The 15,215-nt window shown below is 35.3% G+C and overlaps 1 protein-coding gene across 2 annotated transcripts; it reads right to left on the bottom strand.

Moving 5' to 3' along the window:
• Positions 1 to 1,938: 1,938 nt before the first annotated feature.
• On the bottom strand, positions 1,939 to 15,036 carry LOC117426840 (kinetochore protein NDC80 homolog). Of its 2 annotated transcripts, none has more exons than XM_059033314.1 (17): positions 14,905 to 15,036; positions 13,330 to 13,419; positions 12,451 to 12,534; positions 11,754 to 11,880; positions 11,367 to 11,539; positions 10,266 to 10,368; positions 10,027 to 10,116; positions 9,618 to 9,711; positions 8,301 to 8,401; positions 7,594 to 7,738; positions 7,061 to 7,266; positions 6,318 to 6,470; positions 6,072 to 6,161; positions 5,568 to 5,660; positions 5,073 to 5,203; positions 2,847 to 2,949; positions 1,939 to 2,218 (listed from the first exon to the last, which is right to left on the bottom strand). In XM_059033314.1, exons 2-17 carry the CDS (start codon positions 13,413 to 13,415, stop codon positions 2,096 to 2,098), a joined length of 1,902 nt encoding a protein of 633 aa, XP_058889297.1. In that variant the 5' UTR covers positions 13,416 to 13,419; positions 14,905 to 15,036; the 3' UTR covers positions 1,939 to 2,095. The 2 variants fall into 2 exon arrangements, with proteins under 2 accessions (XP_058889297.1, XP_058889296.1); XM_059033313.1 differs by having other exon boundaries at positions 12,451 to 12,537.
• Between the last annotated feature and the right edge of the window lie 179 nt (positions 15,037 to 15,215).

A 15,215-nucleotide genomic window follows, 5' to 3' on the forward strand; every position in this document is an offset into this window, starting at 1 on the left:
CATGCAGTAAAGAACAGCTCCTCTCATGCAATACAAATTTTGCAATGAGAGCTGCAGACTCACACTTCTCGTAGACCAGGTAGCCCTCGTATATATTGGAGTCGGAGATGGCAGCCAGCAGCCGATTGGAGGGAGAGGACCTCTGCGACTGAGCCGCTGTGATGCGTGTGCGTCAGAAACTGCCGTGGAGTGCCGCCGGTACAACTTGTTCATGACTGCAAACACCACAAATAAAATCAATATCACACACGTAGAGATTGCATCCTCCTTTAAAATGAGTGCTAACCAATGCTTTAAATTCAATTTTCTTCTTGGCTTTATAAACTGTTGTTTTATTATGCTGGAGAACCTTTTAGGATAGTTTTTATAAGTTTTATAAGGTCCTCTGCTGTGTGTCTCATGGTGTGATCGCAGCTGGAGCAGTGTACTGAGTTTGAACTACAAAACATGGAGTGATTAGGTAACAGGAAGCACAGGCAACTTTTTAGGTGTAGAGTGGTCTTTGAAATATCTGCATGTTGTATTGCACACAAGCAAAGAACACAGTGATAATATTGCAAGAAAGAGGAACACAAATGTATTTTAAAGGCATGGTTAGCAGATACAATATTTCAGTTATTTTCAGATTCTGTTCAATTTTGTAAGAAAAATAAAAATAAAGTGACTTTAGTACTGATAAAACAGAAAATTTCAAATGTGGCTTTACTACTGATAAAAACAGCATTTCAAATGATAATATGAACAGTGTATTAAACATTTGTAACCATTCTAGATGCTATTTTATTTTTCTTCTATGCCTTTTTAATAACCTTATATTAATTATATATATATATATATATATATATATATATATATATATATATATATATATATATATATATATATAACCATGGGTCACTGGACCTTCAGTGGTCAACATCACCAATGTGTCCAATAAAAGGATTACTTCAACATCCCCAGACAATAGAAGAGGCTAAACTTGTTCAATATACTTAAAGAAAAAGCTTCATATAAAGTTATGCAAAGATCAAAAAAATCTGTAATATGAATAACATTGCTAACAAATGCTACATGAAATGTGCATTTGTCCTTGTAGTCCAAACTAATTATCACTCTCCATTAAACACCTTGCATACCCTTTAATTTAACCTTGGAGTCCCAGATAATACAAATAGCTAGCATACCTTTACTTGTACAGTACAATTCCAGTTGCTTACAGAGCGCAAGGTTGCCTTCAGACTGCAAATGGTTGTTGAACAACAACCTTTTGTAGTCCCCCCCCCCCATGGCTGTTTTTGGTAACATAAATATGTGATGCATCTTTCTTTGAAAAAAATAGTGTGCTTTAATCCTCCGTTACATGTCAATACTACCAGAGGGAGACAGTTTAGCAATGCAGGGTTGAGAAAAGATGACCTTTCTACCAGTCTGACATCAAAGAAAGGACAGAAACTGCTGCAGATATTCTGCATTATTATTTAATAACTTGTGCTCTGAAAAACCAGCTTCCCAACAGGAAAGCCCGGTTTATGAACTTATGTACATTGAAACAGTTATATTGGACATGAAAGCTTATGTAAAAGGTGGAGCTAATTCACTGGTATTGATAACTGAATTAATTGATTGTTACCAAGCCTGACAACTGATTTCTAGCACCCCTGTTCATTAGTAAGCTATGTCAGCATCCCCAAATTGCCCAGTAATTCAAAAGACTTACCTTCATGCTCCTTGTCATCTCATTCAGGATGTGACCTATTCTTTTAGAAATGACTTACTGAATAGCAAAAGGAATGTACTGGATCATTTTAAGCAGTCTACTACACACAAGGAAACCTTATTTGGGTATTGAATTGCAAAAAAAAACTGTTTTAGACAAATGTTTTTTACTGAAGCTTCTAAAGGCTGTAGACATATGTTCTTTCTGACAAACACAAGAGAAACAAGTCAAATCTTTATTATAAAAAAAAAAATACATGTGAAAAGATACTCAGAATACACAATAGAAAAAAAATACAAAAACTGAAAATGGAAATCCATAAGGAAGGACTTATTTATTTTTGTAATGAATTCATTCTCAGGCACAAAAGAATACATGTTATAAAGAGTTTGCTTTGTGGATATACTTGTCCACAATTTCCCTCAGCTGCTCAAGGGTGTCTTCCTTAATTGCCTCCTGGTAATCTCTATCAACCCTTTTGTGATGGTCCTGCAGAAATTTCTGGAAAGAAATATTCACCATTTTGAGCTTTGTGTACATCAGAGATATACAATTCTGCTTGATTATGTCTTGTTTCTTTAAATAAATAGATTGACTGTTTTTAAATTCTTAAATCTACAAATTATAAGCGAGTCCCAGTCTCTGCCTAACCCAATCTCTGCCTAACCCAATGCACAGCTCTATGTATGTCCCCATAGGAAATTCAGCATGAACAGGATTCAAACTTGTACTCAATGCAGTAGTGCTTTTACTAGGTGAGCCTTCACACTAAGAAATGTATTTTATACATTTATAGACATCAAAATAAACCTCAGATCTAACATTACTGTAACTACGCCAAACTTCGTTTTACTCCCTCTCTGTTTAACTTGATTAGCAATAGTAGCTCATAAGATTCAACTAACCCATGCAGAACACTTCTTTAACATCACGGCAGATTTTCACTAACTGCCCTTGAGGTATTAGAAGCGGTAATCACTTCGGAATGGTCTTGTATCCCTCCCATGTAGCCCTGCACCATACGGACAGTGTTCTGGAGGGAGTTTAATTATTCTAACCCTGGACTCGCTTTGACTCTAGGTATACCCGACACTATCCCAACAGATGAAATAAATCCTATCTGGTTTACCTCCACAAACGACACATGGTTAGTTACGATGTCAAGGATGCTGCTCAGGTTATTTGCCACAATTCGGCGCTCTTCGCTTGTCTCCTGCAAAACTAGATGGTACCTGAAACAAACAAGTACAGTAACCCATTAGTATTTTTTGTTCAGTCACACAAACTATAGTTGTGATGATGATTATAAAAAATTAGGCAATTTTTAAGCAATTAATCTCGCTATGCTGCAGTCTTCACTGATGGAACAGAAAGCATTAAGCCCTGAACAGACAGGTGTGTCACGGCATCGCTGGGCATTTTTACTGTGTGATGCCGCTAGTCTGCACCAGGGCACACATAAGCAGTATGCACTACGCGACTGACTTCTTACAGTATTGTAGAAAAATGTAATGATACAGTACAGTAGTTGTCAGTACCACACCGTAGGCTATGTACTCTAATATAATTCACATTTTTTGGCCAAAAGTTTTGCATCACCTAGAATGTTAGGATGGAGACAATTAAACAAAACTATATGAGCATATTTTTTATATTTTATTAAACATCATGCAATCAAAAAAACAAAATAATATTGCAAATGTCTACCGGAAACTACAATAGTAGTACAGTATTTCATGTTAGATTTTGAAATGTCACATTTTTCTATTTTTGGAAAACTGCAAAGTGACATGTAATTCAATATGTTAACGTAACATTATTGAGCAGGTTTCACTTGACTGTATGAAGCAAAAATAGTTAATTCTATAGGGTGTGATGCAAAATTTTTGGCCATAGCTGTAATGCCCCCAATATAATCTACTAAATAAAAATGCTGGTTTGTTTATCAAAGTTGTTTTTCTGTCATTTATATGCAAGTGTATGAAATGAGTGATCAACTTAGCAAAGAAACATAAAATATGTTGCTGACAGCAAGTAGCCTACAACTGAAATGTTAGAAAATATATATTTTTACAGCCAGTTATTTAGTAAAAATAGTATTGAACTACAGAAATGATAAAAAAAGTCAAAAAGTGATAACAGCATCAAATTGGCTACAGGAAGGTTGCTTATCAGGGGCGATGTATAAAATAATGACCTGCCTGTCCTTCTATGAAATATGGGAGGGATCAAACACTTCAGGGTGCTTGGACACCTCTGTAGACAGATTTGATTTGAGCGACACCACTCAGCGTCACAGTGGGACTAGCGGTACTGTCCCGCGCTGATCCACATGCTTAATTTGTAAATAAAGAGGTGCCGGGGCGCAAGCAATGACAATAATACCGTCCTTAAGAAGCGCACATTCAAAATCACAACACGTTTATTTGAAAGGAGTATTGTACGTACTAGTGTTAATGTTTACATTCACGTATTCTACATCGTATACAAAGTAGAAGTATGTACAGAAAAAATAATTAAAGGCAACCGCAGGACAACTAATAAATAAATAAAAAGTCTGTATACATGTTTTGTTATGGTTTTGCATTTAAATGGTTTAAAAAAACAAACAAATTAAAAGGCATTCAGGAGGACTCCATTCACTACCTTTCTGTGTGTGCTAACGTAACCTGAAAAATAACTCCTAATCAGTGTCTTTTCTGCCGTGTTGTTTAATTCGCCCTGGCATTATTTTTTTAAATATCGAGTATTGACTACCTACTCATTTTGGAAAAATACTACTGTTGCATTGTGCCTGAGCTTTTAATTAATTCAGATTCTCATTTTATCTGTTGAAAAAACTAAAAACCTACCGGTATAAATTAGTGGCAGTTACCGGCGCTGTGTTTTGAATGCAGTTTATTCATATTGTCGCTTTACAGTGCTGGCAGGATGCAGCCTGCTTGTTTCTCTCCCAGTCGACTGTTTAATTATTAAAAGCGAATTCCACCACCGCAAATACTTTTAGTGTACTCTCCATGTTGCTGTTGTTTTGTTTTTTTCATGTCTGACAAAACTCAAAAATCACTATTTTCCTCAGAATTTTCTGTGATCAGAGATCTGTCTTTGCGTCCCACCTACACATTTTGATTCAGGGGCTCCCTGCTGCATTGTGACGTTATGATCACAGAACGGTGCTATAGCCTTGAAAGGTGTTTTCCATTTTCTTAGCAATGGTCTTAACAAACCATGGCAGGAACCTGTTTATGTGCTAAATGACAAGATGACTGTGTGTCGAGAGAAAAGATTAATACATTTCTAAAGAAAACAAATACTTCCGATAGACAGAATGTATGCAATAGAATATTTTCCTTACTCTTGCCGAGTTGCTTTTAACTGTTCCACAGCTTCATCGTAACCGTCAGTAACTTTCTTCTCCAAAAGCTTCTTGTGACTCTCCAAGGAATCCAGTTCAGTCGACCACTTGTGCTCCTCACGCTCTGCCTCCTGCAAGCCAGCAAACACAACCATGTTACAAACAGCAAAGCCTGCATCTGGGATCAGATGTCCAGAACTTTGTTTGGTTAATCAATGTATTTCTGTAAATAAAATATTGTAATACAACTCCCATATATATTTAAAAGAGCAGGTCATTTTCCAGAGACATTCTTCTTCTTTAAGCATTAGTTACATTGGTGATTGTGGTTTGGATAATGATCTTTAGCACAAATTATGGTTTCAGAACCTCGGATAGCTCCCATCTGTTCTAGCCTATTTTTTTTGTAATCCCAGTTTTTGTACATTGTTAATACTGCACTGGACACCCCTGTTTAGGAGAGCATATCATGGTTTGATTCTCCTTGAGACTTACATGCAGTTCTTGTTCCAGCTGCTCGTCCAGCTTTCGTAGCTGCTCTTTCAGCAGCTTCAAGTCGTTTGCTTTGTCAGCAATCATGGAGCTCACCTTAAAATTAAACAGAGGTGTCACTATAAAATGATATGGAGGAAAAATACTGGCATTTGTTATGAATGCTTTTCAAATACTGTAAGCAAGGAATAGCTCTCCTTACAAGTTATATTTTGGTTTTTATCACGGTGCTCACATGGGCTACTGGGAAAGTGCTCACATGGGAAAGTGAAACTCAGCTAGACTTAAATCTTAATTATTTTGATAAGGCATTAAAAAGATTGTATTATACTTAACTAAATAGTAAATACATATCAAGCTAAAGTACTTAAACACCCCCTCTTGATTTATGTTTTATATTTAAGCCACTATAAAAAAATAAACAAATTTCAATAAAGTCAAACTGTAATCAGACAAAAATAACTTGACAATAAATCAAACCTTAAATATCAATTAAATATCTGTTACCTGCTCTGAGGTCTCCACCATGCTTAGTTTCTGGGGGACCAGTTTATTGATCTCCTCTTCCACTTGAGAGATCATATTCATCAGGGGAGTCTAATTTAAACAATGAATAAATTGAGTAATGCGTAATCACTGTGGAAAGCCTGTCAATTTATTTTGTTTTTTGCGCAAAAAATAAATAAATCGCAGAATCAATACATTTTGCAAAGAAATGTTAAGTAGAATGTCCAATAAAATAAATCAACATACGTGAATTTGATTTTTGTAATGGCCGATTCTGGATGGACCACACTCAATGGTAAATTTGATTTCAAAGTCATGGCCACAGGCATTTTCAGCTGATGCTGGGATGAGTTTAAGCTTTCTGGCAAGTGTGTGATACTTTGCTAGTTCGGCTTCCACCTTAAGAGAAAACAAAAAATACAAATAAAACAAATTGTACCTATAAAACCAGTACATTAACAATCTGAAGGTATACTAGCTAACAGAACCAGCTACTCACACTGGATCTGTACTTCAAGATTTTCTGGATATAAGGAGATAACAGTATAGTTTTATTTGGAATACTAGAAAAAACACTTGATCTGGATAATTCTGATGAATTTAGTTTGACACTTAAAATGCAATTTATTTCTCCCAATTTTAGAATGTCAACGTATACTCCCTCAATGAAGTAGTTCCACACAACAGCTCAGTAGGGTCTTCTGTAGCACTGTGAGGAGAAACAGTGCCAAACCCTGACTATTCAATTTAATTGAGTTAATACATTATTCAAATAAACTGGATAGCACCCATTTAAAAACAAACCACATCTGTAAGATTACAGAAATGTGTAAATATGAAATCAGTGATGCTGATGTGAAATTGACAAGTTTCTTTCCATTTTAATTAAGAAACGGGAATCTCCCTTAATAGCTAGGCTACTAATATCACAGATGGCTGCAACTGGACAAGGTGGTATAAAAAATACATTAAAAATAAATAAAACATACAGCTTCTTTAGACTTTGCCAGGGCAATTTCCTCATTCCACATATGGTGCTCAGCTTCTGCAAGATTTTTGTTCAGGTTGGTAATTGTTTGTTGCAGTTCATTTCTTTCGTGGTTTATTCTCTCTATATCAGCTTGAGAGAATTTCTGGTTTTCAAAGATGTGTTGCAGTCGTCCAGTTTCTTGTTTTAAAGCTTCTATCTGCAATCCTGGAAACAATGAGATATGTTAGATTGTTTTTCACTGGACAAATCTTAATGTGTGAACCAGCCCCTAGGTATGATAACTACCACTCAGTATAAAAACTAGTGTTATTGTACCAAAAGTGACTACCTTTAACAAAATAATAATAATAATAATAATAATAATAATAATAATAATAATAGATATTGTAATGTGATGAGGTGTAAATTAAATTGAATGATTTAGTTACTTTTCTTTAATAACAAGTGACATTGCGATTGAGATAAGGTGTGTGGGAGGTGGTTTTCTATGTCAAAAAGTTAAACATATTTAAACTTGAAAAGCAATCATACCTGCCCCATCCAACTCCTCTGAGACTGCAGACAGTTTTTGCTCCAGGTTGCTTTTGAAGGACTCCAGGTTACTGCGGTAACTTTGGTACTTCTGTAAATCTGTCTGTAGTTTAAGTTTTTCTGACTTTTTTGTCATTAATCTGTCCTGTTGAAAAAGAAAAAGATAGATGTGAATAGACGAGTCAGGCACAGCACAGAAAAATCAAATTGATCTTATTTTAATTGGTTCAAATGTTTATATTAAATAGGGGAACATGAATACAATTATCATTATCATTCAAAAAAATTACATTCAAATAATGGAGACAAATCCTTACACATAATTGCTGATTTTGATTATAGAAACATGTCGAGCTCTGTACAAACCTAAATATCCTGACAGGTTAGTTTTAATACCTCTAGTAAGTTCAAAAGAATTTAAAAAAATGCATGCCGTTAACAATATAATCCATAGAAGCAGTTTAGGAAAAAGGTCTAAAATGCCCACTCATTACTGGTCAGTGACATACATCCCCAAGATGGCTGTCATATACAAAATTAGAGGCATCAGTAATATGAAAAAGTAGATTACCATGATCTATTCCCAACATATGTAAAAAGAAAAGTGTGACATTAAAATGAACACAAATTCATAAACCCCCAGATTCTGATACTCTCAATAACTTGGGAAATTAAATATTTGTTGAGCCGTAAAAAAATGTACTTACTTGTTGACTCTCTTTTTCCAGTCTTTCCACCTCATCAGTCAGAATCTTGTATTTTTCCGCCAGCGATTCCAAATGGGCTTCATCGACATTATAAAGATCCTCTGCAAAACCATACAAACCCTACACATGACCTGAATGTATATCACCGATACATTTCCAATTGGTAGCAGGATTGTGGATTCTCATTGTTTATTGACTTCCTGACAATATTGCAGTAGGCTTTATTTAGACTGCATCTTAAAGTGAACACCTGAAGTGTAATTAAATCACACTGACAACAAAGATCCAGTTTAGTATGAAAGATGCAAGTTTACCCATACAGGAGGAACTGCTTTTAAGAAAAACATAACATTTCTTTGGATAGATCAAAAAGAAATGTATGCTTTTAGGTTTTGTAGCTCATTGTACTGCATACAACATTAACCAACAGAAATCACTGTTGACAAGATCCCACAAAAAAAAAAATTGGTTTGTCAGTTCAAACCTCCTAATATACAGAGGGCTTGACTTTCAGTACAGTATTTGATGTTAGATTCTGAAATGTCATATTTTTTCATTTGTCAGTTTCCCATTAAGTATATGAAAAACTGCAAAGCAGTATGTAATTCAATGTTACTGTAACGTTATTCAGCAGGCTTCAGTCGACTATGAACCAGAATGAGTTAATTTCACAGGGTGATGCAAAACTTTTGACCAAAGCTGTACTGTGATATGTTATCAAAAGTTAAAAGAAAAAAACTTTAAAATATGTAATTTTATTTCATGACAAAAGAAAATAGCTCTGTTTAGTGGACCCAGTTTGCAAATTGCAGTTTTAAGGATATAGCTTTAAGAGACCTGTGTTGTAAATATAATTATTATTATTATTTATTATTTGTTTATTTAGCAGACGCCTTTATCCAAGGCGACTTACAGAGACTAGGGTGTGTGAACTATGCATCAGCTGCAGAGTCACTTACAATTACGTCTCACCCGAAAGACGGAGCACAAGGAGGTTAAGTGACTTGCTCAGGGTCACACAATGAGTCAGTGGCTGAGGTGGGATTTGAACCAGGGATCTCCTGGTTATAAGCCTGTTTCTTTAACCACTGGGCCACACAGCCTCCTCCTAATTACTTTATATATGGATGGAATTATATACCTGGGGGTTGTGGCTCTCTTGATAAATATACATAAATATGCGCCTTCTAAAACATGTGCACCCATCTGCAGTAACAACATTACTGGTCTGCTAAACTGCAGGCACCCTAATTCCTTGTATTGAATGGATTTAGTCTGGCTTGGTTTGGTATATTTTGCTCTTCTTAGGATACATACTCAATTTAGGGAAGAACTCTGCATCTTCCTCTTCAAAGGTGTCAGCTCCTTGCATAAAGCGATCATAGCTCTTGGAAGTGTAAGAAATAAACAGCTGCAAAACAAAAAAGAGAGATGGACAAACTTACAATATATATTGCCCCCTAGTACTGTATGTGATATTTAAATTAAATATGATGCAGTGTTACAGTTATCCAGACTGGTTTACATACATACAACATTATTCAAAAACACAAAAAAGTAACAATGGACTGAGTCAACACAAAAACAGATGTATTCTGAGGTGTATATAAATACACAATGTGAGCAAAGTATGTGTTGGATTCCAGATCAACCTCCATAACAGAGAGGCTCAATACACTTTCATTTACAGTTTACTGTAGGTAAGGTATCCAATCCAACGCAGTACCTTATTAAATTCAATTCCATCCTCGGTTTCAATCCCACCATCAGAGAAATCTGGAAACAGTAAGTCTTGTTCCCTCATGGTATCAAAGAGCTGCAGAAAGAGAGATGAATTAAGCAATTTATATCAGTATGTTACTAACATAAGTATAATGTGCAGTACAACTGAGATCTACTGGCTTTAGTAACCTGAGGCTGGTATTTATAAAGTAATTCTGTCTGATAGCATACAGAACCACTCACCTTCACACTGTCTATCAGCCAGATCAATCCTCCCAGAATTTGTGGCCAAGTGTGAGGAGCTCCAACGGAGTACATGGAACTTTTTGAAATAGGAAATGGATATCTGCAATGAAAGGGGAACAATCGTATTTCAACAACTTGAAATATTTAATATTCACCAGTTTTAAATGGGATGGGAGAATGTGTCTATAAAAAAAGAGACCAACAAACAAACTGGAGTGTCAGAAGGGTATGTTCTAATGAGTGCATAACATTGCAAGACAAAACCAAACACCAAAGAGCTATATTTTAGATTTAACTTGAACAAAATTGTCGTACACATCAGCTTTGAAATTAGAATTGGGGCTTCTGTTTTTTGGTGCTTATTTTTAACTATTCGAATTTTATGTAAATCTTTTTTTCCAGGGCTTTTGCTTTTTATACACTGTATGAAATTATTGTTTTCGGTTACTTTCCAAAACGTTTGGCCGTTTTTTTCTGTCAAAATATGTATAGTAGTAACTCGACAGTACTTGCACACTTAAGTTGTATCTTCTTTCCTTTGCTGTCTTTCACAACTAAATCCTTCTGGTCACAGGCACATTCTTCTGGGGTTAATGTGTGTAGGCATTTTTTTACATTGCCACAATTTGCAATTCTGTTTTAAATCCTCTGTATCTTCACTGTAATATAGCTTTAAATCCCCAAATGTAATCTTGTTTTAAATCTCGCAGGCGGAGTCTCCAATAAAAATGTACAAATGTGCTGCCACTCAGTAGTTGGTGTAGGTTTAAAGTATTCAGAACTAATCAATGACATATACACGAGTCAGGAAAGAGGGACATTGCCCAGCTGCAGTGGGAAAGTTTTTTTTTTTTTTTTTTTTTTAATTTATTTAATGGGAAAGAGGTGAACATGAATTGAATAACCATTTCCACTTTTTTCCCCCTGGTGTTTATTGGCTATGCACAGATTTCATTATTTGTTTTTATCAGGGGTGTTTTATCGTTTATTGGTTAAAACTGAAAAACAGTAGCCCCAATTATAATTTAAAAACCAGATCAATCTTCATCACCCCTTTTGTAACTCAGTTGGAGAAATAGTCCAATGCATCTTTCTTACCCCAGGTCTTTAAGAATTCTTGGAATCTCTTCCTCAATTTTTGAGGTTGGCATTTGGAAAGTTGGATCCAGGAAACTGTATATGAAGGAGAAGATCTTCAGAAACTCCTTGGAGGTAGGAGACTGCAGAGATTTCACTGTAACTGGACTAGGGAAACCATTCTCTCCAAGATACTAGGAGAAAGACAGGATGTTTCAGGGAATTGTTTAACACTCCCATTGCACAGCAAACTGAGGTTTTCCTGTACACAAGGTGCATGCTCAAACTGCTCTGCAATGGACGTCAAATTATAGAGGGCTTCATTAACTAATGAATAGATTATTTTTTAAAACCAGTTGCCAAAATAAATAAATAGAAGCTAGAAATGAAGGATTGTTTTTCCTTTACCTCACACAGCTGTCTTATGCACTGCTGGACAAAGGATTTATCATGGAGGGGACGTGGATCTTTGATTTTCTCAGCGCCTCCAAAACCACCAAAAGCACTGTTACGAGACATTCCTGCACCACTTGCCCTAAAATAAGACATGAATTTAGAGTTAGGTTATATGTATATATATATATATATATATATATATATATATATATATATATATATATAGACACATAAACACACACTTATGGTTTACTTACAATTAATTCCAATAGCTTGAAGACGTTTGCAATTCTGAAGCGTTGTTAATTATGCTGCTCTGGTAATGAGCTACACCCTATAGCTGTCACTTTATACTCCTTCATTACAGACAGTCATGTTAGGCAGTGACTGATCAAATTTTGGCACCACTTGTACTGTATTGCAGTAGGTAGGTTTAAAGCTGCAAACCTTATGTGACTTTCTGGAATGAGGACATTATGGACATTTCCTAATTCAGCTTCATGGTGTGCATTAGTTCACTGTATTGCAGGAGATTGAGATGCCTTGTATGGTTACTTTTTATGCAGAATCCCCCTACTCCATATCATCAAATTCAAAGTAAAACATAGTACTGCATAATAGTCAGGGACGGTGAAGTTAGCCACTCATTCTATCTATATAATAAAAGGTTTAAAGATGTGCCCTTTTCTCAATTGTAATTTGTAGTTACCTTTTCCCAAAGAAACTGGTTCTTCTTTCCTTCGTTCCAGACTGCGGTTTTGCTATGTTCAACTTCCCAAATCCTGGACCCTTGCTGCTTGATATAAATGATCATATAAGAAGATTAAAGTCCCTGTTGTAAACAAATGTCCCATCCAACTGGCAACACTTGTGTGAAAAAACAAGGATTTATTTTTTAGATGTATTGTAAAGGAAGAACTTCCTAAATGACTTTTGGCCTCCCCGCGTTTTGGCTCATGTCTAAATCACATGTAACATCATAATATTAATAATGCACAAAAAAATCAATTTATGACTTGTTTCACTTAACTGTTAATGAATTGCCACATCTATTTCGTTATTTCCTGAATTCCATCAAGATTACAATTATTGCAGATTTGTTATTTTTAATAGGAGACTCATCGCTTTCGTTTTTTCCCCTCTACTACAAAAATTACTTTATTTGCCTAATACGAGTGTGTGGGCAGCAGTGTGGAGCAGTGGTTAGGGCTCTGGACTCTTGACTGGAGGGTTGTGGGTTCAATCCCAGGTGGGGGACAATGCTGCTGTACCCTTGAGCAAGGTACTTTACCTAGATTGCTCCAGTAAAAACCCAACTGTACAAATGGGTAATTGTATGTAAAAATAATGTGTAAAAAAATAATGTAATTGTATGTAAAAAATAATGTGATATCTTGTAACAACTGTAAGTCACCCTGGATAAGGGCGTCTGCTAATAAATAAATAATAATACTACGTATATCTGTGCCCATATTTGTTTATTTTCCTAATAACACTGAAATTATTCAATTACTTTGCCTCTAGTATTTTGTTTTTTGTAAAGTTACTTGATGCTGAAACAGCAGTCTTTACTTTGCTTAACACTCACCTCTGTGGAGTGGCTAGGCTCATTCTGCCATTGTCGGTTACCCTCATCGGCAGCAGAGACTGCCGGCTACTTGAAGCTCGATTCATCTTCCTGGGAAGAAAACATTTGATTTAAACTACAGTCAGAGCCAAACACGCTTAATATCACTCCTGTTAATGTCACCCTTCTCTTATTACTGTATCACCATCTAAAAATGTCCTGGACAGAATATAAAGGGAGTCAGTGGGGACAAGCTTGTGATAATCACTTTGGATATATCACGGGTTAAGATCATTCACATTTAACAATAATAAAACTCACTTCCACCTCACTTCACTTTGGGAAATAAAACACATAAGATTAGAAGGTTTATATTCAACGTACTTGCTGTACAGTATTCCATTTGTTTAATAAAGTAAAGTATGAAATATATCCTACAGAACACAGCAGTGTGTTTTTTTACAGTTCTTATTTGTATGTACAGTGTAACAGACAGTAAAATAATCACAACACTAATTTGTTGTAAAAACACATTGTATGTAAATGCTTATTTGTAAACTCCTGATAAAGTCAGCTCTGCTAATATTGTCACAATTTATGCTCAGTCCCTTTGAAGTCATATAAAGGGTTTGACTGTATTTATAAATTGGTTCAATCAAGCTTGCACTGTGTTCTCAGTTCACATGTATCCTGTCATATTTTCCAGACTTGATTATAAAAAATAAATAAAAAAAATGACTGTACATTTCCAAATCCTTCTAAGAAAAAGTTACCTGTGTTATTTTATTAAAATGGCCAAACATAATCATAGAAAACATTAAGAAAATTAATGTTTTATTTAAGCAAGTGCCCAGCTGGTAACTCTGGCAATAGGGACTTAAACTGTAAAGTTGGATTATTTTTTAGACTACACTACCGAGGCATTTATTTTTCTGAAATACAGTACATACAAAGTGGCCAAACTACGCAACACTTGACTTTTCCATCAACCAGTTTTTTTGTTTTTTTGTTTTTTTTACATTGGCGAACAAACGTATCCCTATTTCCAAAAGCGATTTTTTTTTTTTTTCAAAAAATTACTTTTACCTAACTTTTCAACACTAGTGATTTACAGTTATGCCAAAATACCTAGTGTACGCTATACATCTTAGAAAAAAACAAGAAAAAGGAAACCACTAACAGGCGAAGTTTTCAACATTAGCTTATGGTAATGTAATGTAATGTACTGTAATCAGTCGCACAGCTGGCACAATATATATTATCAACTCGTAGCGCACTACAAAAATTGCTAAATAAAATAATTAAAAAAAAAAAAAAAAACACCATGGAAAAAAAATCTTCATAAACAACTCTGTTGCCATTTAAAAGTCAAATGTACTTTAGTTTATCAGCATTGAAGTACTGGACATGATAACGATAACTTGAACAGTGTTGTCACGGCCCTTTTTTCACTAAACACTCACTAGTCGTAGTAAACACACTTGTGAACCGGAACGCTAAACTTCATACAAAATCTCGTTTGGGCGATTTAAACCTATGTCATATTAATAGTGATCGCTTTACGAACAGATTATAAATTTAAACCAAGCTGCTTACCTTGTTATCGATTTGTTTTCTGACTTTTGTTCTGGTTATGACGTTTCACCGATTTAAAAATTCCGCCAATATTATCAAATAGCAAGCAACGGTCACCACGCGTGACGTCAGAAATGGAGGGACACGCACGCACTGGCGCTCTTTTGATTGACAGGTGAATGCGAGCTCTGATTGGTCAATGTGTTTTTCAATCAAGACAAGCTCTGTGTTGAAACTTGAATGGTTGAAATTTCTATATTCATGGAAGTCAATGGTCATGTGACTGTTGTCACTGGTTCAAAAACAGATCTGGATATTTTTGATAGAGCCGG

Source organism: Acipenser ruthenus, chromosome 11, assembly GCF_902713425.1.
Source record: "Acipenser ruthenus chromosome 11, fAciRut3.2 maternal haplotype, whole genome shotgun sequence".
NCBI lineage: Eukaryota > Metazoa > Chordata > Actinopteri > Acipenseriformes > Acipenseridae > Acipenser > Acipenser ruthenus.